This window comes from Tripterygium wilfordii, chromosome 22, assembly GCF_013401445.1.
Source record: "Tripterygium wilfordii isolate XIE 37 chromosome 22, ASM1340144v1, whole genome shotgun sequence".
In the NCBI taxonomy this organism is placed as follows: Eukaryota; Viridiplantae; Streptophyta; class Magnoliopsida; order Celastrales; family Celastraceae; genus Tripterygium; species Tripterygium wilfordii.
The window spans coordinates 13,265,779-13,293,416 of record NC_052253.1 but is presented as its reverse complement, the minus strand read 5'-3'; the positions used below and the strand labels follow the sequence as shown (position 1 = coordinate 13,293,416).

The window sequence follows — 27,638 nt, the reverse complement described above, 5'->3', positions numbered from 1 at the left end:
GCACGGAACCATAAACTAGTAGTGGTATGATACAATAAAAACACGTATCATCCTTACCTGATGAAATTCCTCCACGAATCTTAGCTTTAACATCACTGGCATCCTGTGAATATGATTCAGGATTTGGATTTCTTGGCCTTAAATCCTTAGGGATTTGGCGCTGCCGTTTACCAACTTTAATCGTTTATCTAATAATCGATCCCTTCTCGTGTATAAATTAACCCTAAATCGCACAAAAACCCACCAAAATAAAATAAGAACGAATTCTAGGTTCAGTGTCAAACACGAGAAAACTCAGCAAAATCAAAAACCACTTTCTTCTAGATCGCTCACAATACACTGAATTGATAGAAAAATTCAAACCTTTATCAGTTTGCCACAGCAGTACTCCAACTTCCAGATCGAGAAAGATTTGAAACAGCAACATTATAGTGGCATAGTGAAACCCCCGATGAGGTTAAAGTCAAACAAGACCACCGCCTCTTTACCTTTGTCTACGTTACGGTCGAAAGGGACACCCTTATGAATTGAATGAATGAAACCCTGTTCTGCTCGGAACCCAGGTTAGTCAGTACCTTCTTTTGAAGAACCTTATTCGGCTGAATCAGCAGATTGGAAAGGCGGGGATCCAGCAACTGTATAGGACAAGCATCGAAAAGGGCTGACTGGCTTGGATTGTCTCGGGCTGTTAAGAGGTGCGATCTGTGAATAAACATGAAGAGAGGATGCAACGTAGAGAAACAAAGGAAACTTTCGATACTTTTTGGAAGCAACAAAACAGTGAGAGAGTCGTTTATCGGTTTATATGAGAGCCCAGAACCGGAAATCTTCCTAATTCCTCTGCTTTATTTCCTTGAAAGCATTTTCACCTTTTGTCTTCTTTTGAACGAACCGACCGACCCATATAAAAGTTTCCGTTGAGAATGACGTGTTCTCACTTTTATGTCTTCCTTTTTTTCCGTTGGCCATATATACCAATAATAATTCGTTTAATCATTTTTTTTTTAAAATTTCAAAATTTAAATTTAAAGTTACTTTTTTAAACATTATAAATTCTTATTTAAACAATAATAATTATTAAAGCTAATTATAATAATTATATTAAAAATGGAAATTAAAACATTAATATGATTTGTCCTTAAAATAAGGGGGCTGAAAGCCCACAAATAATAGTACTGTACTTACACGACATGAAGGGTCACTTAACTCGGCCCAAGTAACCGAAGGGCACAGACTCTCATCTCTTTCTCGGTTGGGCCCAGGCCCAGGCCCAGGCCCATTACAGTTGTATAATTATAACACAGAGGAGAATTGTTTGTCATTGTTATTTTTAGTCAAAAAAACATTCACTAAAAGAGATTCTCAAAATGTATAGTCTAGGATGGTCATATCAAGACCTAACAAATATTATTTAGATGACCTTGAACAAAAGCAGAGGCAAAAAGAAACACTACTATCAGCTACGCTAACTAAGTACGCCAACAATATAGACTTATCCCGAGCCTTCTGAAAAATATCATAGCTTTGAATCGGTCAGTTCTGATGAGATCTATCAGTCTCCTAGAAAATGATGATCTCAAGCAGGCAATTAACAATTCAAATTCACCTAAACCCGCTTTCCCGTCCTGCACGCAAGCAGAAAGAATAAGGTAGTGTCGCTGTTAAGAGCTTTGACGAAATGAGCAGCAATAACAAACACTTCTTTGAAAAAGCATCCGCAGTTGCCCATTAGTTTTAGAATCATTGTATATATCATGCAAAGTATATCAGATACAATTACTAACCATTAGCTGAATGTTGGACACTTAAGACTCCACCGTTGAAAGAAAGGACTGGATCCCAAAAACAAGGAAAAGAACTCCACCTGATAATGCAACCTGCATTTAACCTTTAGCATTAAAAACCGCTTTGACAAAAGAAAATCATTATCTGAATCCCTATTCCGACAAGAAAAGGAATAGAATTTAAGAGTGCATTACAAATTTCTCCGATATTTGAGATGCCAAGCTCTTTCCTCCAAGGACGGCAGCAGTGGTACACAATGCCTGTCCCCTGAGAAAAGAAAGAAGCGACAACAATGAATATGTAAATGGCAATATGCATGCAATTGCAGTACCCTAAGCTTCTAAAAAGGAGAAAAAAAAAACACAAAGATATTTAAATAAAACGTACAGAATTCCACCAAGAACCACCCCAAATGGATTCTCGTCTGAGGCTAAACCAATGGTAGCCAGCTGAAATCGAAATCATCAGTGTAAAGCAACAAGGAAGAAATATGCAATGATAAATGCACACAGATAAAGCAATGCCTGTGGTGATGCTTACCTGGCTTTTATCACCCCACTCACCGAAGAAAGTGATGGAAAATGCCTACAGAAATCACATGATGAAATTGGTTTAAGAAACATCACATTGTAGATGCGTGATAATTCATAATTTAAATTTTTTAGAACCTTCAAAAATATGGGAGAGAAGATCTGTGAGAGAAAATGCCGCCTCTTCTTTTTTGAATCATCATCAGCCTGAGAATTCATACTATAGATTAAAAAATATTAAAATTAGTTGCCCAAACAATTCATTCATTCAATGGGTTAAGACAGGATTATACTGTGGTCTGTTCTCTAGTCAAGATAGGAACATCCTGATTAGAGAAGTATATGTAGAATTTTGCTGACTTTTGATGTTATCACTACAGGACTGCTCTCTCCACAATTCTCTTATTCTACCATCACGGAAGAAGTTCAGAATAGCTTTAGCGGGATAACTCTCTACGATTCTACCTCTCCAAGAATTATCGGACAGTTGTTTCATTTTAACTTCAGAAGAAATACAGGACTTTTTGACAATGTGGAATCTAAAGCAGAAATCACACATACACTACATATGCGCAACTTTGTGGTAAAAAATGTGGGCAATGTTACTCTTCATGAACTGAATTAAGACTGCAATACCTTGCTGCTGTCTTTTGTTTTTCCCGTATTAGCTTTCCAGTCAGCATCCTGATTATACAAGGCAGTTCAAATTACTAGTCTTTTTTTTTTTCTTTTGTAATACTGTATGTCTCACAAAAAAGAAAACTAACCAATTTTGCCTCAACTTCAGCCAACTCTTCAGCCTCCCTGTTGTATATAACAAAATGAGATTCCATTACAATGCAAATCCAAAACATGAATTGGAATACAAGATTTAGCAAACAGAAAAATGTTAAGGGCAAATCATTACCCCTCACCCATGAATGCATCCCACAGTGACCACAACCCAAATCCAAAAAACAACAATGTTGTTATGTGATGAGTCCACTTACGAGAGATCTGCATATCTCAACATTGGTTACGAGAGTAAATGAAAATTAATACAATATACTGAGAGCTTGTGCTTATTACTGATTGTCAACTGGTGAAATTAAATTAATCATCAACATTAATTGTACTGAATTGTCTGGAATGAAATATGAGATCAACACATTCAAAACAATATCACCAATAGGCAATAGACAAGCACAGAAGAGTTGAACTAGTTTGTACAATTCACCAGTGATTCCCATATAGGCTTTAATGCCTCATGATCAGCAAATAAGCAAACAGTAAACCTTTGCCAAGCTAGTACTAGTACAATCAACTGCTGAAAAAAAATGTTTTAGTGCATACACTAAACTAATACTGTTCATATGCCGAAAATGCTCAAATAGTACTCAACCCAGGGAATTTTAACTCGCCAGAAAATTTGCAGCTGGAACAAGCAGTTTTTAAGGTTTAGAGCAGATTTAATATGGACTGATTCATAATAAACCATACATTCAAAAACAAATCATCCCTACTCACCTAATGCTTAAGGAATAGCATAATAACCACGTAATTGCTAGTTTAACTGGCTCTAGAAGCAACATCCCATGACATATAAACGTTCTGAAACAGATCTGAACACCTTCCATCATAATTGTGATAAATCCTTGCTTAGACCAACTCCATTTTCAAGTTATAAATGATCACAGAACATTACAGCTCAAAGAGTAGTAAACTTCAAAAAACTTTATTCATCTCTTAAAGGACCAATATCTTGAATGAGAGAACTATTGGCGGTAACAACCCCCAAAGGTCATAGGCGACCACCAGGAGAGGGCTCTATTTTCTACTATGCCATTAACTAGTAACTTCATTAACAGCAAGCACTCATATCCTTCAGAGGGTTCTATAATCATAAGACACTGATTCAGAAACTGACATCATCTCAGCAGGGGGAAAATGTTGATGAGATAGTGTTAAATTACAAAACAATAGTTTAGACCCATTTTTCCCTGCAATATTTAATTAGTCTCAACTCTTAAGAACTATGCCTAAATCTTCTATGTCAGTGATCCCAAATTCAGTCAAGCCAAGACAGAACTGCCACCAATGATTCTTATGATCATTCAAAAAAAATGCAGTATCAATTCCAGTAAGATGCATTATAAGTAGATAGTTTGTTCCTTTGGAACTCAGGATCCTAATTCTGCCATGTATGTCTCATACTATAAATATACGTATTTCCAGAGAGCAAATAAGGTACATACCAGATTTGGAGCAGCCCAACCAACAATGGCAGAAAGAATTGTCATCACCTAGAAAAAAGTAAAAACTTTGCGGTAAGCATATGAGAGAAATAATTTAGAAATAACAGAATAGGTTTAAAAACAAAAAATATATTGGATGTAAGGAACTTACGATTAACGATGCTAAGCAACCAGACAAAACAAATCTCCTTGGGTGACGCATTGCCAATATCTTGAAACAACCAAGAATATGTCAAAAAGATAAGCATGTGGACAGAAAGATAGCCTGTTCATCTCGAATTAGTAGAAAATCGACATCTATGTCATGGTCTCTCCCTGACAGTATCATATCAACGGGAAATTCAGCCACACTGTGACTAATATGATTTTTGTATCATTGCATTTAAGCTTCTCAATCAGATCAAGCCAATATTTTTTATCATGAAAGATGCAATCATGCTTGAGCCAACCTAAAAGTGCCTCTTTCAGATCATATGCCTTTGCTTTCTTCTTCTTCCTGTAATCCCAATTTGTTTTCTTCCTATAGCTAATACTGCTACGTCTAAAATTCATCCTGCCAATATGCAATTCCAGAAACAAACCAACAAAAGAGGGACGAGATCCAATATCACGTCCATGTAACATTTTTTTACAGAGGGCATTGCCCAGTTAAGTTATTGTGAGCTTTGGGCCTTTGTGACCCGTACGTTATTTACCCAAGAAACCATTGTTTTTTAATCAGCCATTATTATGCTCTCATCTTCTCTTAACCACCATGATTGCTTAATTAAACTCAAATAACAACTATCCACCGGAGCTATATTTCGAACATTGGAAGGGAAAAAAAATCAGATAGCAAGAAACACAAACCGCGGCTGCAAAGAACGTCTTGTCTCCGATCTCCGATAGCACAGTGATGGCAAGCGACTTCGTAAAACCCTTAATCAATAAAACCAACATTAAATCAGAGTACAAACTTTTAAGAGAGAGAGAGCTTGAAATCAACATAATAATTCCGATTCAAACGAACAGAACATGGTTCATAGATCGAATCAATCACCTGCACCACTGAGCTCATTTTTGCTCCCTTGAAGAAAGAAAGAAATAGCGACTCAGAAGAGTTGACTCTTGGCTCTGCACACAGAGGCGAATCTGTTCCTGTCTGTGGTCTCCGACTCCCCGAAGCAGCCGAATAAAACAACTGAATCGGGAAAAGACGACAAGAAAAGAAAATCTAAAGGAGCGCGTTTAAGTTGTGCGAGGACTTAGGAGCGTGGAGATCAGGTCGTCTGAGATTCCATCAATCGCAGGGAATATGCTTTGCCATTAACAATATTCCAAGTTCGGTTAGACAAAGGATGCGTTTAGGCAAAGCTGAGAAAGAAAATTGCTGATTAAATAAGGATCGGGCCGAGGTTCAGTCCCGAGGTCCAATCCGAAATAACACTGGACTGGACATCTCTAGCCATCTGATTGGATAGTTTAAAAAAAATTAAGGGGAATAATTTGGGAAGAATTGAGGAAAACTCTCTTTTCCTTTTCTTTTTTCAAATTTTCCAATCCAAACACACTCTTAAATATATTTAGAGAATTTTTATGGATTATTAGGTTTTTTTTTTTATGGGTTATGTTATAGGGTGTTCATGGAAAACATAGTTTTCTAAATCTTGCGTCTTAGGTAAGTACTAATGTTATGCATAACCAAGTTCGTTATTTAAGAACAATTCTAAATTTGGAATCAATCGCTAGGGCATTGACGAGGGATCGATGGTAGGGCAACGTCGTAGGAGGGATATAAGGCAATAAACCCTAAAGGCGATGGTATGTACTCTTGGATGCTTTTTCGGATCTTATATTGTGCCAATTAATATAACACGTCATTCTCATTTTATTAAAATAGAAGTCATGTCATATTCTTCGCCACACCAACACCGATTTAACAAAATTTTAATATAAAGTCTTTCGCAAGTCTATACTTAAAGTAGAGTGACTTGTTTAGTTCGAAATATAGTAGAATGACTTGTTTGACCAAAATACATCCACCTAACAATAATATTATAATTGATGCAGTTTTTAATACACACACAATGCAGACTACGCTTATATATATACGCCCCTATGTGTACCGATCGATCCGCAACTCTTAACGAGTCATGCCTGGTATAACCATTGGTGGCGTTATCTGCTCCCGGTTCCATCTCTCAACATTGGTTTCCCAACCTTACCAACACACAATAAAACAACACTTATACATATGGATCAGCTAATACTAACCACGCCAAACTAAGCCTACTTAAAAACAATGGGATCCGTAAGATTGCTCCATTATAAAAAGGCTAAGAAAGATTTTACCTTCAGAGGGATCGATTCCGCGGTTTTTGAGTTCCCTATGCTCTTGACAGAGAGCACAACGGTTACAGAAACAATGCACCCAGAAATCTGCGCATGGAGCTTCTGGGAGTGAAAAATGGCTCCGCATTTTCGAACGGTTCATACAACTATACAGGACTCCACATAGCATAGTCTCCAAGACAAGGTACACGCACGTCGCAGCAAAACATGCTGTACCCACAAAACAAAACAATTCAAGGTTCTGTGTTCTGCTATTATACATAACATATTCACAGCTTGTTTACCTGTAGTGCCTCTATCCGCGATTTCAGCAATCCTCCCCGCGACGATGCATGGACAGAAAATTGTGAAGCAACCTTCAATTGAAAATGCAAATTAAGCAACTACCAAGATTCAGTAATTTCCAGAACACATAACATAATTGTACAAGGCCTAATGAACTTACAATTGTAGGGATCTCGGTGACACTCGCAGAGGCCGGAGGTCCATAGCCCTTCAGATTGGTGTGTAATGTAGGGAGAATAGCCTCCTTGCTTATGCATTTCTTTCACTTCTTAGAGAGGGATTATTGAAAGGGAAGACGTGTTGGTTTGCCTGAGTAATCTGCATTGATTTTTAAAGCCATGTAGGGATTAGTTATGAAAAGGTTTTAATAATCTTAACTAATTTGTTGTTTTTGAACAGAACCAGAAGGAATTACAATCAGAATTTCAGTTAACCAACGATGAGGAACGCGGTTTTTTTACCTGTCACTGCCATATGTAGCTGTATATGGTTGTAACTTGAACGACCCGTCATTAAATTTTTTTTTACTAACGACTCAGTTTAGGCCCATATGAGATGTATAAAGGGCAAAAACTCAGGGGTAATGCAATCTTTGGTCATTGAAAGAATTGTCAATTTTCAACTCAGTCACCAAATGCTCACTCGTTCCAATTCTGGAACTCATAGTTGAAAATTGTTTCAATATGTATAAACGGATAGATTTATCATTGTTCGGGTATATTTTTTATATTGATTTTTTATACTACATCAACAATTTGACTACCCGAATAGTCGAAATTCAGGCCGAACATGCATATTAGAGTAATTTTCAACTTTGGGTTCTCGAGTTAGAATGCTTGAACATTTGGTGGTCAAGTTGGACCTGGTCAACTCTTTCAATGATCAAAAATTACATTACCCCTACCCAAAATCTTTTAATTTAAATGAATTTAAGCAATGAAAACCCACTCACCGGTGGTTAACGAACCCAAAGCAACCGTTAACCCAGAAGAGGCGCGTTCTTTGGCTTTGCGATTGTTCAAAAAATACTTAAATTTCCTTTGTTCTGTCCTGCTCTGTTCCAAACCGACACCACAATGTATCCATCAATCTCAGATGACTGCCAAAAGGAGTCATCGGCATCGTCAATAAATTCATCGGCACCGACACCAACACCGCCTACTGCGCCGCCACTCTCTTACAATTTTGGCTTTGAAGAAGTAATGACGGTCACTGGTATTCCAGTGAATGTGGAAAATCAGAGAAATCCACCAGGAGGACCTCCTGTGTTGTCTAATCCCAATAGTTCTCATTCTCCAGTTCCTTGGTCTACTGGTCTCTGTGATTGTTGTGACGATGTCAACAGTTGTAAGTGAACTTAGTTTCTCTTTAGACAGTCATGATAACTCATGTCTCCTCTCAAATCTCGATTATAATCCAAAGATTCTAACTTTCTTGGAGAATTTGAAACTAATTAGATATCATTAAGCCTTTTGGAGAAATCCCATTTGATGTGGAAAGTGCAATTAGAGGTTGTGTTTTCTTAAAAAGCAAGAATCTATCAGAAGATTAAATTGCTCATTGATGTAAGACTGGTGGCAAGTAATTACAAAGAAAATCGACTAGTAGCAATGAAATGTCACGTCAATAGAATTATGCGAAATTTGGTTAAGAGACTTGTTTCGACTTGGTTGCCAAGGTTAATTGCTACGTTATTAGCCCTACTCTATTTTTTGACAAATTCCATTGTTTAGGTCTCAAATGAGACATTTTAATGTTTTAGGGATATTTTTTTGTAATTTCGTATTTTTCATTACTTTAGGGTTGTAGCCAGCCTTGATGGTCATTATCTTTCACCTTCGAAGAAATATAATAAAAATCTCAGAATTTCTCTCAAATCTCGTGTATTCCAGCATTTATTTTAATTTCTTTGATTGAACGTTGGTTTAGTCTTGCTCGTATTTTCCGCCTACGTCACTCATCGTTGGAATTTGGCACACAGGTTGCTTAACATGTTGGTGTCCATGCGTGACATTTGGAAGAATTGCTGAAATGGTGGACAGAGGATCTACATGTAAGTTTTAAGAACCACCAAATACTTGAATTATTACTTTAATATTGCATTGTTTTCGCTGAAATTTTCATGGTGAATAACTGGAACTTCTTTGCATATTTTGGCAGCATGTGGAGTAAGTGCAATGCTGTACACATTGATAATGTGCATGACTGGTTGTTCATGTTTGTATTCATGTTTTTATCGATCGAAGTTGAGGGGACAGTACTTCTTGGAGGAAAGTCCATGCACCGATTGCTGCATCCATTGTTGCTGCGAGGAGTGTTCACTGTGTCAAGAGTATAGAGAGCTCAAGAATCGTGGCTTCGACATGTCCATCGGTGATTCCCTAACTCTCTCTCTTTGGTTTACTTCTTGATGTAGGACTAGTGGCAACGTAATTACATAGAAACCTACTAGTATGATTGAAAAGTCACGCACGTTGTCAGAATTGCACAAAATTTGGCTAAGAGACTCGTTTCGACGTGGTTGATAATACTAGTTGTTATGCTACTAGCCCCGTCTTATTTTTAACAAATTTCACAAATGGGTTTTTTAATTTTTTAGAGATGTTTTCGTGATTTCGTATTTTTATGTTTTTTCACAACATTAGGGTTTTAGTCGGCCTTAGGGACCATTATCTTTTATCTACGAAAACTTGAGAATGTTCTCTTTTTATTGGTGGATGCTAGTGTTGTGTTTTATTGATTAAACATTGGTTTAGACTTATTCATAGTTTCCACATGCGTCGCATGTCCATTGCTTGTGGTACTAAGTACTAACTATTAGAGTGTTGTTGCTTTGGAATGTCATAGGGTGGCATGGGAACATGGAGAGGCAGAAACGATTGGCTTCTGTTAATGCTCCTGCAATTGAAGAAGGCATGATCCGATAGACCTAATTTTGATTTAACTATGTCACTCTAATGTTTTTATGCTATCGTTCATTGCTGTAAACTCAAATGTCTTTCACAATTTTATTTATCTACTTTGCGTTTTTAAGTAATCTCTCTTCCCTCACGCTTCCCTTTTTTTCTCTCCCTCTCGGTCAGCGAGACACCGAGACTTCACTTTAATTAGTGTAGAGTTTGAACCTCTTAGTCTCAAGTCTTAGATCCTCAGTCGGCATCTGTCGTGTCGCAGCCTGCACTGCAGGTTCGTCTTTGCACTCCGGTATGTGGTCTTAAGATAATATCCCAGGAGGGTTGTTTGTGGTTTAGATCTGGATTTCATACTAGAAGATCTATTTCTTACACCTTAATAACAAAGTCAGAGACAGTGAGATTGAGTCTTATCTCATGAACTTAAGCGAGTTAGATAGTCTAATTATTTGTGCAAAATTTGTAGTACTTGTAGTTCTTCGTATAAAATGAAGTCAAAAATCATGGCTTGTGCAGTTAACTGCCCTAACCCCATTGAAGGTCCGAGGTCGAGGTCGCTTTACAGCACACTAAGTATTCCAAATTAAATATCAAGGTCTTATTCCTGCAAAAATAGCAGATTAAATTCATATATATCAATATCTGCAGCTTTTGTGGTCATTTTAGACATACATACATACATGCATATATATATAACCTAATGAACAGATGAAGAGATGCACACATATGAACAAAACATGTTTATTTAGAGAGGTATCTCACCAAAAAAGCAAAATAAAATCAAGAGAGGTAGGAAGAGGAGGTATTAGCATGTCCAAGAAAACCAAGCTTATCAAAATGGCAAGCAAGCGGACATGGCAAGAACACTAGATCTCTCTATGACAAACCATATATATAACCCTAAAAATAACTTACCTTTATTTTGCAATTTCTTCTCTTGATCCTCATCAGTTTCTTCCATAATCTTGGTGTTGTCGCCAGAAGAGTTCTGGAGAAGAAAGAAGAGTAGTGTTGATTTGTGTTTTCTGATGACAAGTGTGTAATGATGAATGATTGTCTTTTATAGGGAAAACTACCTAACCTCGCAAATAGCAATGGGTTGTAAAACCGTGAAATGGGTGGTTAGATCAGGAGGACGAGCCACCAGTCTTTGGTCTTTTGGGTAACCAAAAATTGCGTTAACTCCCATATCAATTTTCTAAATTTTTAATAGGGTGCCCTTTTGGATAAGTGAGCAGACGATTGGCGTAAACTTCAGGCCATCAAAACATCCATACCACGCTGCCGATGTGGAAGGCTGAATCAAAACCCATGCGGATGAAATAAGGCTCCTAACCCCCTCCTTGAAAGTGGGTAGGCCCATAGAACCAAAAAACTCCAGGAAAATACTCATAGCTAATTCGAACTCTCAATCGTAACATCATCCACCTTAAGTCCAGAGACATGACCAATTGAGTTATTGCTCCGTGATTTATAATACAGATCCCTCTAAACCGTCCATTCTTAACAAGGCTAATGCCAATCTATTACATCTTGTAAGAAGACCTCACCAAAGACAGAGCTTTTCCAATGGAGTTCACAACAAAGTTTCATCCATACACTCCACACAAACTGCATCTGGAAGGCAAAAAAGTTTACTAGATTACGAATGGGCAATCAAAATGTTATTAATAAACAACATCGAGATACGCAGTTCTCTTCTCTTATTCAATCTGGGTAAAACTCTAAAGATGACTCACTGATGTCTTCTTTTCTGTATAATTCTAGAGCCAACTACAGTTCGTCATCAGGATTTAAAAAGAGAAGGTAGGCAGTCAAGCCAATTACCGGGACAAACCTGAGATAATTCACTATATTAATTTTGCTCTCCTGAACATTTTGAAGGTTGTCACCTATTAACCAAGGTTGGAATATCATGTAAAGACATATATCCCAAATGAAGGCATAAGCAAGCCTCTCTGATCCAAGATAACTAATCAAGAATTGCCATCTGTCTGCTATGCTCCCAAAGTTTCCATCAGCACGGCCAAAAAGAGCCCACATTGCAGAGATCAAACATACAGCTCCACCCAGCAGTCCCACTATGGGTGCACCATTTGTCATTATAGAGCCTAACGGAGAGCGGTTGCTTCGAGTTTCGTCAGCCTCAGCCTCATTCAGCCGGATGGCCATGTAAGGTATTAAGAATGCTGGAATCAACAAGGGCAGTAATTCATTAGATGAAAATTGCTATGTAATCTAATGACAAAATAATTATGGAAGGAAAACTGAACAGTAAGTACTACATGAAAAAATAAAAAAATACGAAACATATGATGGCATGTTTGCGTTAGATTTGGTTACAACTGTCAAACCATCATTGTGGTACAAACTCAGTAAAATATTTGAGGCCAGAGCACTGTTCAGGGTTTGTGAATGTCTAGTGTATTAGTGACCTGCATGGTCAGGCTAATTCACTACAATACCTTCCAGATAAGTACAACTGTACAAGAGATGAAGAGAATGATGGAAGCATACTATTAGTGAGAAACATTTGGAATCCCCATAAAACGTCAAGTGAGCCCTTGTATCTGTCTCTCTTATTATCAGTGAATAGCAAAGGAGCGAACATCAAGGTCCATCCAATAACAAAGTTGAATAAGCCTTCAGACATCTGAAAACAAATAAAAAAGCTCATTGTTAAAATAATGTTTAGATTAATATAAAAGGTTGAAAAAAAGAAGGTATCCAATACAATAACCCTTACAGGGTGAAGAACTGGGGCATCAAGAACTCGTATCCCGACTACTCTGCCAAAAAATGTATTTGCTCAAATCATCATGGATAGAACATTAACAAGTTAATTATATGTAAATCAACTTTCAAATATGCTGACACGACAATTCAAAATATATAACTTTAACTCTCAAAATAAATTTTCTCCACAATAAAGAGGCATAATCATGCACGAGGATATCCAATCTATATAGAGTATTGCAATGTGTCTCCGCAGTTCTTTTGAAATCTACCAAGCATGCTACAGTTAGTTATCATCACTTCATGGACTGATAACCAGCAAAATGACCAATGTTAAGCAGATAATGTGGGTTCAAATCTTATCAACAGAAATAGGATACAAGGAAAAAAAATCACATTTCATATTCAGCTTAGAAATATACGAGAATATGCAGACCAAAGCAAGGAGTAGTACTCAATAGAAAATAACAACAATTGATTGAATTCCTCTATACACCTATCCAATGTGCTAAAATTTTATATCCTGGAGAGGAATAGGGATTTTCATAAGGCATAAGATTAAATCAAGGATTGCCAAGAAAATTTAACGTTCATTCATAAGATGTAATCCACTGAAATTGCACATACCATTATTCATCAAAGGCAAGATGAAGAAAAAATTGAGAGAAAGGCCGACGAGAAAATTCACCGTGTCCGATTTAATTGCCCAAACGGGATCTCCCTGTTCATAACAACAAATGCGAACAATCGCGTACGCCAAATTTAAGAATAATTCCAAACAAAAATTGGCAAAAAAAGCTAATCTCAAAATTAAAAACAGATTCAATGAAGAAAAAGAAAATCTGCAAAAGGAGGCGGTACCTACAGGGGCATAAGGAAGTAGAAAAAGCCACAAGATGTAAATTGCCTCAGCTACCCAAAGTATCATCCGTAGAACTCTCCGTATCATACCATCACCGTCATCGGGAATCCTGTTAGTAGTGGTGGAGATTTCGGGTTCGCGGCGAGTGGTATGGCAAACAAGAGTACTCAAACGGACACTGGATTCTTTGGAGTGAAGAGGTCTAAGAGGCCATAATGTTTCACAAGGAAAGGCTCTTCTTCCTCCTCTCGAGCAGTGTATTTTGCCATGATGAGACAGTGAAGGTTTTCGATTGACGAGCTTGGATGTTGTTGCAATGAAGGAGTAGTTGTGACAGAGTAAAGCTTGAGCAGTTATCAGCGCCACCATGTCTCTGGGCTCCCTCGGTTTCTCGTGGCTATGGGGAGAGTCACACACCCATATTTTGATGACCGTAAATTACTACGAGAGAAACGGCAGCGTTTCTCGGCTTATGGTATTCTGAACAACAAATTATACCCCAACCGGTGTCGTTTAACAAAATAGCCCGCACCCACACACCCCAAACGGCGTCGTCTGGTAAATCTGTTTCTATTAAATATTATGCTTCATTCCAAAACATGCCACTGAATCATAATGTATTTGTAGTCTATTTACTTGCCATTCCTTGTTATAGTTCACAGCCCATGTTAATGTAACCGTCGAGAGTTACTTGAGACCATAACATTGTCAAGTGCTTAGATTAAGGATCAATGCGCCTGTTCGCTCATATGACAGTTCTACGAAAAACTACTGACCTGGGCAATATAAATTTTTTTCCACTGTTCCTTGCGCAGACCCATATAACAGTTCTAACTTCTAAGCATGCCGCATTGCTGCCCTGTACGCAGAAATACAAAGAGGCACAAACAGCAACAAACTGGAAAGTTGGACAATCCCTGTTCTTTTTCATATTTCTTTCCTGTCCTCGGATTGAAATTGCAAACATCCTACAAAAACTGAACTCTTACAACCCCCCTTTAGCATCTCTACTTTGGTTAACGTTACGCCTCCATCTTTGGTAAAACAAAATTCAATAAGGGGGTTAAGGGGTACATACATTTCCTCGGTCATGTTTCAAAAAACTTCCTATATCAGCACTTCAAAGCCTTTTGACAAACCATAGCAGGTCAAGACTTTCTCACCTTGAAAGGTCATAAACCCAAATGTGACCCAAAAGAAAGTCGGCTTCCAGACTTCTTGTATACAAATACGTCACTAATAAAAAATAATCATAAAAGCATAACGCCCTTGACGAAAAATTTAGTAGGCATGGAATCATGATAGTAAATTTAAAACCAACTGCTTTTCAATTGGCCAGCAATCCTAATTTTGATGCCACTAAGCTCATGAAAAATCATTATAAGAGCACAGAAACTTGCAATAAAAGAGACGACCATGTTTTCAGGTGGATGAAAACCAACTGTCATACACCAAAACCACCAGATCTGTACAAGTTTAGATCCCTATTTCTTTATTTAGAAGACATTGAAGAGTTAATATAAATTCTTTATATTATTGTCTTCCCTTGATTGCGTCAAAACTTATGGTAATACATCAAGTCTTTATTAACAAAGCAACAGGTATTAAAAGTCAAATTCAGTATGAAGTCACAGCCTCTATAGAATTATATAACTACTAGTTCATGTAACGTAGGGGTTTCAAGCACATATCAATAAAGAAAATTGAGATAATTCCCATCTTTTACCAAGAACTCGTATACAAACCATGTTAAAGTGCAATAACCAACACTTTTAACCTAGGCCGCCATCATCCTTGTTGTCATATAGAGGAACCTACAAATCTTCAAAAGGAAGTCATGATTAGCTTTAGAGAAGAAGGAACGACTATTTCAATGGACAAGGAAAAAAAACTACTATTCACGGGCAGAGGATTGGAGATATTGGAGCCAACCTTCAAGCCATCCACCAAAATTTTTGAAAGAGGTGCACCGGCATTGAACAATCTTTGCAATGGCTAGAGAAATATCTTCGCAAGCAAGGTCTAGATCCTAAAATCGAGCTGAAGGGAGTAGAAGAATGCACGACAGTTGCTCTTCAAGCTCAACTACAAGACAAGCTGAAGAAAAAGAGACAACAGCATGCTGGTCCATTATGGTAGGTGTAGAAGCTTTGATGGCTATTGCCAAACTTCTAACCACACCAGCTTGTCTCATCATTTGATGGCAAGTAATACGAAGAAAGAATGAATGGTAATCATTGAAGGGTTAACAAGGAAAGCCATAAGAAAGATGGCGACAAAGGAGATGATCATGAGAAAGTTGTACATTTGAACCTTGAGAGGGGGTGAATGATGAAAAACTACTTCATCCTATGCAAAACCACAGTAACCAGAGAGATTTAGAGTCCTATTTCTTTATTCAGAAGCCATTGATTCTATATATTTTGTTATTACTATCCTTGCTCAGTTGTATTTGAGTAAATATGGAAACATACCAAATCTTCATAAGAATGATACTAGATACTAAAAGTCAAGTCCCATATTAAGTCAAATGACTCGAATATTTTACGTAATTATGAGTTGATGTAAGTAGCATTTTTTGCAATTATCACAAATTAAAGTTGAGATTATTTTCAAATCCTTTACCGAGAAATTGTATTGAACCAATGTTCATATATAATTCTTAGCCCTCCTAAACTAGGCTTCCATCAGAAACCTAGAGCACATCATATTAAAGTCACTAAGAAACACTATGAGAGCACAAAAGTTTAGAAGTCATAGTGGCCTTTAAACTGTGACTTTAAATCAGAATAACTTATTGGCCTCTTATACATACGTTTTTAGTCGGGATTCTACGGAATAAGCTTTCCAAAAATGGGACCTTCTTTTAAAAGATGACAAACCAATTATCAACTTTGAAAACAAAGAACGAATGAAAATGTAAAATGGGCAACTCAGAATGCAAGAGAGAAGAGACCTACTATAATCTGCCACATATACCTGTTGTTGACAACATTTATCGACAAAACTAAAAATAACCTATCTACGCAAGCTATACTATAAGATACCAATAAAACTGCCAAAAAACCATATGGAAAATTCGTCAAATGTCCTAGAAGATTCTACCCAACACTTATGAAAATAACTCTTGTGCAGTGAATGGTCTAACACTCTAATGATCGTTTTAAGGTGAAACAAAAAAAAATGTATGGCAAATAGAAATTTCAGAAACATATTTTGAAACTAAATTTACTAAACTGGTAAAACTTCGAAGGCACCCCTAGCTACGTGTTGTTTACACGCAACATTGTCTTAATTGATAGACAATGCAAATATAGAGGAAATTTCTTCTTTTGAAGGCTAAGATGCATTGATGATATTAGTTTGTATAAGATAGGGAGGGAGATGAAAATTGAGCCAAATGGAGGTGGGTATCATCTATATATAGGAGTGGCATTTCTAAGTATCATGGGTCAGTAATTCGAAATGACTAGGAAATTGAACAGGATGCACATCGTCGAACTGAATCCACTTAAATGAAATGGAAATGGACAACTGTCTCTTAATGTGACAAGATAATAACTTCAAGGCCAGATACAATTAAACCTATCAAAAGACATCACATTTGATCTAAAATAGTGATTGTCTCAGCAAGACAATTATACGACAGAAAACAAATGTAATGAAAGGGAAACTATTGGCAAGAAGTGTAACGTTAAATGGGATTGATTGATTGGAAGACAAACCACACTGACTCCAAATAACTATCTTTAAGGATTCATAAGTCAACCCCCAACCCTCCAATTGAAGATTTTATTTGAGGGTGGAAAAAATCACAGGGCACCCAAACAGACACCAATTGAGGCTTGATGTCATGGGGCTGTCATAGCCCATGACAGAAAACATACTTCCAAGACCACAAGCTTTTACACTTGAGACTTTTGCTTTTACAATTATTCACACTTCTAACCTTTAAAACTTAAAACTGATATTGTTTGCACATTATATCTCAAGTCTTGCACCTCATAAAACTGCAAAATAGGATGTCATGTAACATGTGCCTTAGCCACTTTAGATGCATTTCAAGGAGAATTTGATATAGAAATGATGCAATCAAACCTATGTAACAAATTCCAGAAGAATAAAGGGCAAATTTAATAACAGTGTGAACATTGGTATTAGAAGGGACAGCACTACAAAAATGATGGAATACTTACAAGAGAGGAGGCACACGGAGAATCCCCTAAAAAGACAAAAGTTAATACTGATGTGTTAACCACGTTGCTCATGACCATATCACAGGGTAAAACAGCAGTATGAAAATTATGGAAGAAGACTACTCACTAAGATATTCTTTCACTTCAATGAAGAGCAGCACATGTCCAAAGAAGTTCCTCCCCAATGACCATTCCATGAATCAGATGTACGCAAATTCATTAGAATATACAGATAATTAAGGGAAAACAAAATAGAAAGCATAATATTTTACACAACCACATCAGAAAATTCAAGGGAAAACAGAAGCCAGCATAAGTGCGACATCTAACACTCATATAAGCTGAAGAGAGAACCCAAAGTATGCACATTCAAAAGTACAGATGCTAAGTAAGCATATGCAGAAATACATATACAGACGCAGACACACACCTAGCCACAAGAAATCATTCATATAAGATAGAAGCATTCATTTAATTCTACAATTTAAACTGGGTGAGATTCAATGTAAGCATACCAATTTTAGAAAGTAAGGCAAAAAAAACAACATATGTGTGTATATATATATATATATTGATAGCACGGTGGTACAATAAGCTCCACATAAACAAACCAAGGTACCTTCTCCTGGGTGCCTTCTAAGCATCTAAGCACTGAAGGGTTGCCTCAAGGCAGGGCAGATATCCTGAATGAAAAAATAAATTAGACTCTCCAAGCCTCAAATAATTACCTCCAGGCAGAAAATAGAGAGAGCAGAAGAGGTATTTCACACAGATAACTAGCCTGAAAATGAGGAGGCTATACAAGAAAAATTATGAATAAACAAGTATATCAACATTGAAAAAACCACCTTGCCATCCTCAGACAAGGCTCCACTAAGTGAAACACTTTATCAACTCAAAAAAAATCAGTAAATTTCGTCACTTATTATATGTCCCACAAGATCAATTGCAGTAAATTGTTCAAGATACAAATATAACATAATTATAGCAGACGGAATAGCCCATAATAAAAAAAGGTTACAAGAGAAGAAAAATGCCTTCGGTAGGTTGGCTTACAATAGAAACCGTACACTCGACTGAAAGAACCGCCAGTAAAGAGTACTCCAGACCAACCAAAAATCACCCCCTTTGACTTCAACCATGTCAAACACCATGTCCAAAGCTCTTAAGCCAGCACAGATAAGATAAAAGACAGATAACGCCCAATCATTAGATTCTGGATATGAATTATGACATAATGTACAATTATCTACTGCAACAGCATTTCTGGAGTCAGAAAATCAGCAACATGGTTCACTTGCCAGTGATGAATGGATGATTCAATGCTTGAGAAACCGTTATCCTCTTTTCTGGATCCAAGACAAATATTTTATCTAAAAGATCCTTAAAACCTGCCAACATTTTTGGATCCTCACCAGGAGAGCCGGTAATTATTGATCCAATATCTTTTGGCTTTATGTTGACAATCATCCTCTTGATTGCCTGATGCAAAAGTAAAAACTCTGTCAAATGCAATGAGTGATCCTCACATCAAGTTGAAACAAGACAGAAGGAAACAGAGTGTTTTATTTATTATTCATAGGGGATGGCCCGGATGGGATTAAACCCCTCCCTTAACAATACATGGGTAAAAGGTGTGCTACCTTCTTAGTAACGGGATCCTCTTCAGTAGCATGAAAATTTAAATCTTGATCAAAATGCTGATCTGTAAACCCTCCCTGTAGAAAGAGTAAATAAATAAATACTATCAGCAGAGCAAATATAATGATAGGTGAAAAAAAAAAGGAAACATCAACCACCAAAAAACACATAAAATGCATCATCCTATACTGAAATTGAGCACCCACGTGGAACTAAATTTAGAATATTACATATGCAATTCCACCTTACAGAATTCAAGTCTATAGTAGCACATTCAGATAAAAATCTAAAATAAATGCCTTACCCTGCGAAGCATCTTTTTCGGAAAAGGACCTTTCAGTTCCATGTGAAGTCGTAGCATGTCATTATTTGAAGGACCCGGGAAAAGAACTTTTCCTGTATACAGTTCATACAAACAGCAACCAACAGACCAGATATCCATTGGATGGTCATACGGCAAGCCAAGAACTGCAGGAAAAAATATCACCTTCATTACAAGGCAAAATCTAAAACAATGAAGAGGCAGAGACTTTCCACATCATAAATAACCAGTATAAATAGACAAGGCTAGAAACTCACTAATTTCAGGGGCACGATAGAAACGGCTCACTAGATATGGTGTAATTTCATTTTTACCAGCAAACATGGCATTACCAAAATCACAAAGCTTTAGCACATTTTTGGCCTCATTTACCTGCGGAAAATAAGAATACAAAAATATTATCTAGTCAATGAATGGTTAATTGATAAGCAACACAATAATAAGACAAAACACAGAATACCAGCATGTTATCCGGCTTTATGTCACAATGAAGAACACCACAATTTTTCAGATGCTTCAGCGCAATGAAAAGCTGCTTTGCATATGTTCTCACAGCAGTCAGTTTAAGGCCAATGTTGCGACCAAACTTCTTCAAAACCTCACGCAAGTTCATATTTAAAGATTCAAAAACTAAACAAAGATGATTCCTGTACTTGAAACTTGAGAAGAAACGAACACAGTGCCGCTTATTTTCTGGATCCGCTCCCGCTAATTTCTTTAGTATCTGAACTTCTAGTTGACCTGCCTTGTGCCTGCAGTATGCATACATATTAGTGGTAAGCAAAATCAGACCCACAGCCAATAACTGGAGTTTAATTTATCCAAAAAAGTAAAGAAAAACAAAAACAAAAGTACCCAGAATCAAAGAATACAGACAAAAACTAAAACGTATATGATATATCACTCACATTGTTTCATTATTGCGTATAATTTTAATGGCAACCTCCCCAGGATCACCATTACCAGTCTTAATATCCTTGGCACGAACAACGGTCGAAAAGACACCCTTTCCATGGGCAGCAGTGACTTCATATCGACCATCAAGTATTTCACCAAGTCGATACCCTGCACAATATTCGTGTCAGCGTACACCAGATATTTGACTATTTGTAGTTTGTACTAACAATACTCCAATAATGCCCTTATTAAAGAGTTCTCGACTCAAAATTTACAACAAAAAAAACAAAACAAAACTCAGCAAGGATAAAGCAAAAGAAATCCAAGAATACCATATAGATGAGTCAGCAACAGAAGAAAAAAAGAAAAGGAATGCACTCCCCAAAGGACGGGGAGAACATATTATTTACATTTGATCATAACATGTTACCTAGACCCAGAAGCTTAAATTCACTAAAACATCACTTACTATTGTTCTTTATTCAGGTCTCACATCTATTGGGTTTATTTTTTCTCAAACAAGGAGATCAGGAAAAGTAGTTAAATTAGAGCAGGAACTTAAGTCATGGGATAAAGGCCATGTTGTAGGAACTTAAGGAGCCTCTCTAAGCAACCATAGGTCCATAGCTATAAATATCTTCTATTTGGTTAAATAGTTATTTAATTTAGGTTTCTTTATTTTCACACAAGTAGGAGGTATTTGGGACTGAGATTTGGAATTGCTCCAAACTCCAAAAACAACACAACAGGGATACAGGATTTAGTATATAACATTTTTTGCAGTTGATTGTTCTCCTGACCACCACACGTTACCAGAGTTGAACATAAAAATTAGTAACGACTCAGTCAATACAAGAAGTGGAAGATAAATCTAAAAGGCACACATTAAAAAAAAGGAAAAATAAAATAAAATATCACAACAAAATACGAGATTGCTAATTACCATAATACCCCTCTGCATCATCCCAATTGTCATGTAGACCACTCCTTACAATTGGCAGACCATCTCCTTTGCCCTGCAAAACAAAAGGTTAAAAGGTACAATGACATAACATCAACACTCCTATCATCTACTCATCTAGTTCTATACTTCTATAGCACCCATTCCACAAACAGTATCTTAGGTTCTATTCTATATAAAAGCATCACGAAACAGCTATTGAAAGATTGAGTGAGCAAGCTTCAAGGAAACAATACAAAAGAAGTCTATTAACTTCTGCGACTAATAATATCTGATGAAGATGGTCAGGTTGCCTGACAGGAAAACTTATGAAGGTTACACAAACGACAAAGCAACCAATTTGTCAGCACAAGCAAGAGAGATTTTTTCCCCTCTTTTTTGCCCATCAATAAAGTTCTCTTTTGACTTCAACAAAAAAACGAAAAAGAAAAAAGTCCACTTCTACCTAGGTTCTGTATGCAATTTTCTCATATTCTATTTTGGGTTTTTGGCCTGGTCGAAGAGCCAGTCAGTATCAATTAGTTTCCATAAGAAATGATTTCATATTAGACTTGGGACTTCTAAATGAAGTCCAACAATTTGAGAAACAATAATAGTGTCAAAAAAGCCCTTCATATGTGTGTGTTTCATATTCCAAAAGACTTTTGAATTCCACATGCCAAGGATTGTTCTCTCTCTTGTTCTCGAGCTACTGCACATTGTTTCTTTTTTTAATGGAAAGTCAATTTTATGTTCATTGTTTCTTCTCAAGCATTATGTTAACTTCTTCTAGTGCTACTTCCATACAACTGCCAACCTCTTTCACAGCGTGAGTTCAAACAAAAGACCACATATTCCATTGTGCCACACTGCCACTATTTTCCAGTAACCAGGAGCTTGGAGTTGCATCCATAATTTTATCTTCACAAGCTTTTGTCTAAATCCTGAATGGTCTAAATCCGTCCTGCAACTCAATTATAAATAGAAGTAAAAATGACACCTAATGTGTGGGTGCATGCATGAGTGAGAGGGAGGGAGGGAGGGAGGGAGGGAGAGAGATTAGCATAAAAGTTGAACAGCAGTACATGAAAGAGCCTGAATCAATACTGAGAAACCAGGACGCAAGCAAGCAAAGGATGCATTACTGTAATTATTACCGGTTTACGAACTCCAGCAGGTGACTCTCCAAATATATCGTCACAAAACATGTCATCCAACCTCTCACTCTGCAGAGTCAACAAATTGAAAATCATTATGTAAATTTAAATCAACTCAAGAAAAGCAATAGAAACACATAAGACCAACAATCGGTTCAATTGTAATTTTTAATGTATTAGAAGAATTGAATGTCCAGATTGTAACTTTTTCAGGTTCAACTGTGACATTGTAGGGAGATAATTGTAGGTATGCATCTACCCGAAATCTGCCATTGCAAGACACACATAAGGTAATGCAAGTTTTAACAACTATGGGCCAGCATAGTGCACAAAGCCTCCTGCCGGTGCAGTGTCTGCAAGGGTCAAATGCAAGCATTCCAACACCGCAACGTAAAGAGACTGTCTCCAAGGTATTAATCTGTGACGCAAATACAAGCTGCTGCAGAAACAAAAAGAGCAATATTGCAATGAAAAAGGAAGGTCATACCTTTGGCGTACCCTTGCCAAGACCCCCATCACCAGCTGTCTTCTCAGTAACATTAATTTCATTAACTTGAGGGGACTTCCCAACAACAAATAGTTGGCCAGCCACTTTAGCATCTGATCCATCACTCCTGCCATCAAGAACTTCTGCAACAACATCAGAAGCACCTAACAGTCGACCAGGAAGCTCTGCAGTCTCCTTAGCTGGTCCACACAAAAAAAGCAAAAAAAGAAAAGAAAAGAAAATTGTGCGATTAGAAAACTAAAAAAAATTTTTAAAAAAAACCAATAAACAATGTCAACAGCAACTAAAGCACTACTTAAAACTTTCCCAGAGTCCCCTTCCCTTGCCAATGGGTTACCCTAGTTCAGGTTATATGAAAAGTTGAGAAGGAACATAGCCAACCTAGATATGTGTGCTCTGTACAGAGATCAGAACTAAAACAATCTCAACAGTACAGTAATAAAACAAGTAACAGTCAAGACCAAAACCAGTATATACTAGTTACTAAGTTAATGATTACGTACGCTGAGGAGCAAGAATCCCTATAAAAGGCTGGATCTACAGTGAATATTTTTTTAAAAAAAAATAAAGCATAAACAACCAGCTACGTCAAGCTAGCACATGATTTTACGTATAATCAACTGGGTAGATCTGACCAAGCTAGATTCCACTGTAGAGGTTTTTTAGTTTACTGCTCACCACCAAAACAACTAGTGGCACCCTAAATTCCAAGCCATGTATGAAAATATAAATACAAAAAGAAGGATGAAGCTCAACCTTTCTCCATATCCTCCGAACATGACTCAATTTGCTGCTGTGACTGCGGGCATTTAAACTTTTCCAAGATGGCTTGCCTTCGCTTCCTGCTTTCTTCCTTGATTCTGTTGAGATCTTCCTCCTCCTGTTCAGCTAGTTTGAAAGAAACCATCTCTTCAAAATCATCTTGTTCATCTTCATCTCTGCAGCAAGTATAAAATCATACAATGAATAAATAAAATACAGGAAAAAATAGAGATGTGCTCATGTGCATGCCAAACTTGCTCCAGAGACCTATTACAATTTAAAGATACAATGCACATCCAATTTTTTTCCCCAAACTCAATGCAATGCACATTCTAAAAACAGCATTTTCAAAAGAAAATGCAATCAATAAAAACGCTAAATTGATCAGAAAAATCTTCGCAGTTAAATCCTTTTACTAGATCACAACTAGATCTTGAACAAATCATATAGAAGGTTTGCGACAAATTCCATGTGATACCTGTTAAGCTTGCTGCCAAAACCTGTTGAATTGCTATTAGAAACATCAGCATTTCTATCAATCTCAATGTCCCTGCCTTTATCCCTATTTCTTCCACCTCGCCTCTCACTCCCCCCTTCATTCTCCAAACTCCGGTCCCTAAGTCTATCCCTATCCCTAAACCTGTCCCTATCCCTATCTCTCTCGCTAGCCCTGGTTCCATCCCTAATATCTCTTTCCAACCCTCTCTTCCCATCCTTCTCCAGCTCCCTTTCTCGGCTCCTCTCTCGCTCTTCTCTTCTCCAATCCTTGTCAGTATCCCTATTCCGACTCCTCCCTCGCTCCTCCCTTCTCCAATCCCTATCCCGACACCTCTCTCGTTCATCCCTTCTCCAATCCCTGTCAAACTCCCTATCCCGGCTCCTGTTCCGCTCATCCCTTCTCAGATCCCTGTTGATCTCCCTATCCCTACTCCTGTCCCGCTCACTTCTTCTTCGGTCCCTGTCAATCTCCCTATCCCTGCTTCTCTCCCCTTCTTTCTCCCTTATCCGATCCCTGCTAACATCATTGTCCCTAGTCATCTCCCTTACCCTTCCCCTCTCCTTTCTCTTATAACTGTCTGTTTCCCCATCCCTGCTCCTCGCTCGTATATAATGGTCAACCTCCCCATCCCTGCTTCTCTCTTGTCCATTTTCCCTTCTCAGATTTCTATCCATATGCTTCTCAAGACTCTTCTCCATGTCCTCTGCCTCATGGCTGTGACGCCTATCCTTTCTTCCAATATTCTTGTCCCTACTGTGACGGTTCATTCTATCATCACTAGAATCATTTGCTGTCATCCTGTCATCATCATAAAGTGTTACATCATTACCATGACAATGTCTTTTCTTTGAAATAAAATCATCATTAGTTATGCTACAAGAACGAGATCTCGCTGCCGGAAAATCCTGTGATCTAGGCTTCGCATCAACCATATAACGGTACTGGTCATCAGATGGTGAGAGTGTTGACGCTCTGTACTTGTCCCCAGCACCTTTAGAGGACAATGGTTCTCTTTGATCTCTTGATGTCCTCACGTTGTCCTCCACTGTTTCATTCTTCTGCTTGTCAATTTGACTTGGAGACGTGGATTTATTATGTCGTCGCCTGTCCTTCCTACTGTTCTCACCATTCAAGTCCCCATTGACATAATCACCAGCACCAGATCCAGAAATAAACTCTTCTGGATGCTGAACACCAGATATTCCTAGCAAATCAACCCCAACGTTAATTTTATCAACAACATGACATGTCTTCTCGTCACCACAATCACTCTTTACCTCACCCAAATTCCTCAAAATTCCAGCATCTATTGCTTTTTGATGAGAAAAATCATTCTCCGTGCTATTACTCTGCAAAATAATTCAAAGAAAAACAAGAACCCAAATTAAAGTGGATAAAAACAGGAAGGTTCAGAACAAATGCAATAAAAATACACATCTATATACAATTCAATACTTAAAGACCTGTGTAATTTATATGGAGACTGTATTTGAACTCTATAAACATATAGATAATTTGATTATATATATATATATGCGTGTGCGTGTGCGTGTGCGTGTATGTATGTAGTAAAAAAATCTTATATATGGTATTTGTTAACTTAAATTTACATTTTTGTTGGCTACCTGTGCATTGCGCCAGCCCCCGATTAGTTTCTAATAAACAGGTGGAATAAATAAATCCCAAAATTTGGCTCTTACAAATACATAGTAAGTCATAAGCCTCCATTGAAATTGCTAGTAAACTTCTTTCTTTTACTGTGCGAGCAATTTCTTATATATGCCTATGAGACTCACACAAATAATACAAAAAAAGATCGATGAAGAAAGATACTCGATGTTAAACCAATACTATCAAAGCTCAGCCTCACACCATAAAACCTCTCTAAAACCCAACTTACCGAAAATTTTGTAAAACGACCCCCACATTGTTGCTGCAATTCGCGTTACAAAAATTGGAAGGCAAATAATACAAAACTTGCTTAAATTTTAAAAAAACTTCAACTCTCTTCTTCTTTTCACCTCAATTTCAGCAACCAAACAGAACTACTATGTTTATAAGGGAGGAATTAAAGCAATAGTCACACACCGGATTCAGAGAATCGGTCTCAACAGCCTTGTTCTCATTGAGAGCCTCGTCCTCAAGAATCTCGCCTTCCTCGACATCGTCACCCGCACGAGAACTAATAGCAAGAGGAGCCACAGTTGGAGGAGGGGATATTTCGTTAGCGTCTTCTTTTCTTTCCTCTTCATGCTTCTTGCTGCTGTGGCGATGACGGTGATGGTGTCTATGACGGCTGTGGCGATGCTTGTGTCGTTTTGAGGATTTTTCAGCCTCCTCTATATCGGAGGAAGACCGTCGGTGCTTGCGCCGGGACTTATCGTTGTCGCTCACCATCCGCTGTTACAGGAACAAAATCTAGGCTTAGGGTTAGGTCTTTCCGAAGAGCGAACCCTTAATTTTGAATCAGAAGGGGGCTTAGCCCTATATCATTGCTTGCGGTTTTCCTGGTTGGGCTGGGGAAAGAGTAACAACCCACGTGCGAAATTAAGCGCGTGAAATAGCCACGTCCTGATTTGCAATTTTTTATTCTTTTTATTATTTATAGCATGGGGTTTCTTTTTAACATGTTATAGGCCGATTCATAGTGAAAAAAGACATAAATGAACCTTTTTTTAGTTATGATGAACTCATATATCCAAAACACCGTCATATTGGACCCCATTTTACATGATAAATTTTTAGTATGTAAGTCTCTCGTCCCACATGTATCAGACAATTACACGGGGTGACTCTAAATAAATTTGCTTAACATGCGAGTTAACTACCAACTCAACTTCCTTGAAATAAGTGTTAAAATATAAATGAATATGCTTAGTAATTGTGTGATGTATGTAGGACGAGAGACTCATGTGTCGGGAATTTACCATGTAGGATGGAGTCTGATGTGACCATGTCTCGAATAATTTGTTTACTAAAAAAGAAGTTGGAATGTGACTAAACATGCAAACATCATCAATGTCTATAACCATTAGGATGAT

At 37.5% G+C, this 27,638-nt stretch overlaps 5 protein-coding genes across 23 annotated transcripts; 1 reads left to right on the top strand and 4 right to left on the bottom strand.

The window, feature by feature from the left end:
• Positions 1 to 1,131: 1,131 nt before the first annotated feature.
• Positions 1,132 to 5,898, bottom strand: LOC119991712 (GDT1-like protein 4). 2 transcript variants are annotated; one of them, XM_038838129.1, is made up of 13 exons: positions 5,589 to 5,898; positions 5,399 to 5,467; positions 4,701 to 4,760; positions 4,550 to 4,597; positions 3,223 to 3,311; positions 3,083 to 3,119; positions 2,952 to 2,999; positions 2,454 to 2,522; positions 2,326 to 2,370; positions 2,173 to 2,234; positions 1,980 to 2,052; positions 1,785 to 1,877; positions 1,199 to 1,625 (listed from the first exon to the last, which is right to left on the bottom strand). In XM_038838129.1, the coding sequence occupies exons 1-12, from the start codon at positions 5,604 to 5,606 to the stop codon at positions 1,806 to 1,808; spliced, it is 690 nt and encodes a 229-aa protein (XP_038694057.1). In that variant the 5' UTR covers positions 5,607 to 5,898; the 3' UTR covers positions 1,199 to 1,625; positions 1,785 to 1,805. The 2 variants fall into 2 exon arrangements, with proteins under 2 accessions (XP_038694056.1, XP_038694057.1); XM_038838128.1 differs by lacking the exon at positions 5,589 to 5,898 and having other exon boundaries at positions 1,132 to 1,625; positions 5,399 to 5,488.
• Positions 5,899 to 6,671: 773 nt separating this feature from the next.
• LOC119991574 (protein PLANT CADMIUM RESISTANCE 12-like) lies at positions 6,672 to 7,422 on the bottom strand. Its single transcript, XM_038837915.1, has 4 exons — positions 7,326 to 7,422; positions 7,165 to 7,236; positions 6,881 to 7,090; positions 6,672 to 6,748 (listed from the first exon to the last, which is right to left on the bottom strand). Exons 1-4 carry the CDS (start codon positions 7,420 to 7,422, stop codon positions 6,672 to 6,674), a joined length of 456 nt encoding a protein of 151 aa, XP_038693843.1.
• Positions 7,423 to 8,174: 752 nt separating this feature from the next.
• On the top strand, positions 8,175 to 10,092 carry LOC119992306 (protein PLANT CADMIUM RESISTANCE 2-like). Its single transcript, XM_038839018.1, has 4 exons — positions 8,175 to 8,512; positions 9,147 to 9,218; positions 9,326 to 9,538; positions 10,013 to 10,092. The coding sequence occupies exons 1-4, from the start codon at positions 8,242 to 8,244 to the stop codon at positions 10,090 to 10,092; spliced, it is 636 nt and encodes a 211-aa protein (XP_038694946.1). The 5' UTR covers positions 8,175 to 8,241.
• A 1,603-nt stretch (positions 10,093 to 11,695) lies between these two features.
• On the bottom strand, positions 11,696 to 13,815 carry LOC119991599. Of its 3 annotated transcripts, none has more exons than XM_038837946.1 (5): positions 13,675 to 13,815; positions 13,441 to 13,534; positions 12,824 to 12,866; positions 12,595 to 12,730; positions 11,696 to 12,266 (listed from the first exon to the last, which is right to left on the bottom strand). In XM_038837946.1, exons 4-5 carry the CDS (start codon positions 12,728 to 12,730, stop codon positions 11,851 to 11,853), a joined length of 552 nt encoding a protein of 183 aa, XP_038693874.1. In that variant the 5' UTR covers positions 12,824 to 12,866; positions 13,441 to 13,534; positions 13,675 to 13,815; the 3' UTR covers positions 11,696 to 11,850. The 3 variants fall into 3 exon arrangements, with proteins under 3 accessions (XP_038693874.1, XP_038693872.1, XP_038693873.1); XM_038837944.1 differs by having other exon boundaries at positions 12,824 to 12,861; XM_038837945.1 differs by having other exon boundaries at positions 13,679 to 13,726.
• A 1,374-nt stretch (positions 13,816 to 15,189) lies between these two features.
• LOC119991597 (serine/threonine-protein kinase prp4-like) lies at positions 15,190 to 27,088 on the bottom strand. Of its 16 annotated transcripts, none has more exons than XR_005466233.1 (17): positions 26,686 to 27,088; positions 24,577 to 25,946; positions 24,093 to 24,274; positions 23,316 to 23,515; positions 22,829 to 22,897; positions 21,675 to 21,747; positions 20,743 to 20,899; positions 20,295 to 20,586; positions 20,092 to 20,206; positions 19,817 to 19,980; positions 19,515 to 19,589; positions 19,173 to 19,353; positions 18,909 to 19,035; positions 17,999 to 18,554; positions 17,872 to 17,897; positions 15,608 to 17,685; positions 15,190 to 15,497 (listed from the first exon to the last, which is right to left on the bottom strand). XR_005466233.1 is itself a non-coding variant. In XM_038837939.1 (15 exons), exons 1-14 carry the CDS (start codon positions 26,992 to 26,994, stop codon positions 18,536 to 18,538), a joined length of 3,333 nt encoding a protein of 1,110 aa, XP_038693867.1. In that variant the 5' UTR covers positions 26,995 to 27,088; the 3' UTR covers positions 15,190 to 15,489; positions 18,491 to 18,535. The 16 variants fall into 16 exon arrangements, 5 of the variants coding, with proteins under 5 accessions (XP_038693867.1, XP_038693868.1, XP_038693870.1 ...); XR_005466235.1 differs by having other exon boundaries at positions 15,608 to 15,846; XR_005466236.1 differs by having other exon boundaries at positions 15,608 to 15,843.
• Positions 27,089 to 27,638: the final 550 nt, after the last annotated feature.

What these genes read in the sequence shown, in the direction of transcription:
- LOC119991712 (XM_038838128.1), bottom strand. Translation starts at nt 5,488, where the DNA reads ATGTTGGTTTTATTGATTAAGGGTTTTACGAAGTCGCTTGCCATCACT. An exon ending in CTGAAGTTGAGGCAAAATTG is followed by an intron (nt 3,000 to 3,082) that starts GTTAGTTTTCTT and finishes TTGTATAATCAG; the next exon opens with GATGCTGACTGGAAAGCTAA. An exon ending in AGTGGGGTGATAAAAGCCAG is followed by an intron (nt 2,235 to 2,325) that starts GTAAGCATCACC and finishes TTTCGATTTCAG; the next exon opens with CTGGCTACCATTGGTTTAGC.
- LOC119991574 (XM_038837915.1), bottom strand. Translation starts at nt 7,422, where the DNA reads ATGCATAAGCAAGGAGGCTATTCTCCCTACATTACACACCAATCTGAA. An exon ending in TCACCGAGATCCCTACAATT is followed by an intron (nt 7,237 to 7,325) that starts GTAAGTTCATTA and finishes TTTCAATTGAAG; the next exon opens with GTTGCTTCACAATTTTCTGT. An exon ending in CGCGGATAGAGGCACTACAG is followed by an intron (nt 7,091 to 7,164) that starts GTAAACAAGCTG and finishes TTGTGGGTACAG; the next exon opens with CATGTTTTGCTGCGACGTGC.
- LOC119992306 (XM_038839018.1), top strand. Translation starts at nt 8,242, where the DNA reads ATGTATCCATCAATCTCAGATGACTGCCAAAAGGAGTCATCGGCATCG. An exon ending in TTGTGACGATGTCAACAGTT is followed by an intron (nt 8,513 to 9,146) that starts GTAAGTGAACTT and finishes TTTGGCACACAG; the next exon opens with GTTGCTTAACATGTTGGTGT. An exon ending in TGGCTTCGACATGTCCATCG is followed by an intron (nt 9,539 to 10,012) that starts GTGATTCCCTAA and finishes GGAATGTCATAG; the next exon opens with GGTGGCATGGGAACATGGAG.
- LOC119991599 (XM_038837944.1), bottom strand. An exon ending in ATGCCCCAGTTCTTCACCCT is followed by an intron (nt 12,731 to 12,823) that starts GTAAGGGTTATT and finishes ATTTGTTTTCAG; the next exon opens with ATGTCTGAAGGCTTATTCAA. An exon ending in CCAAATGTTTCTCACTAATA is followed by an intron (nt 12,267 to 12,594) that starts GTATGCTTCCAT and finishes TGTTGATTCCAG; the next exon opens with CATTCTTAATACCTTACATG.
- LOC119991597 (XM_038837938.1), bottom strand. Translation starts at nt 26,994, where the DNA reads ATGGTGAGCGACAACGATAAGTCCCGGCGCAAGCACCGACGGTCTTCC. An exon ending in AGACCGATTCTCTGAATCCG is followed by an intron (nt 25,947 to 26,685) that starts GTGTGTGACTAT and finishes ATTATTTTGCAG; the next exon opens with AGTAATAGCACGGAGAATGA. An exon ending in TGATGCAGAGGGGTATTATG is followed by an intron (nt 20,900 to 21,674) that starts GTAATTAGCAAT and finishes AATATTGTGCAG; the next exon opens with GGTATCGACTTGGTGAAATA.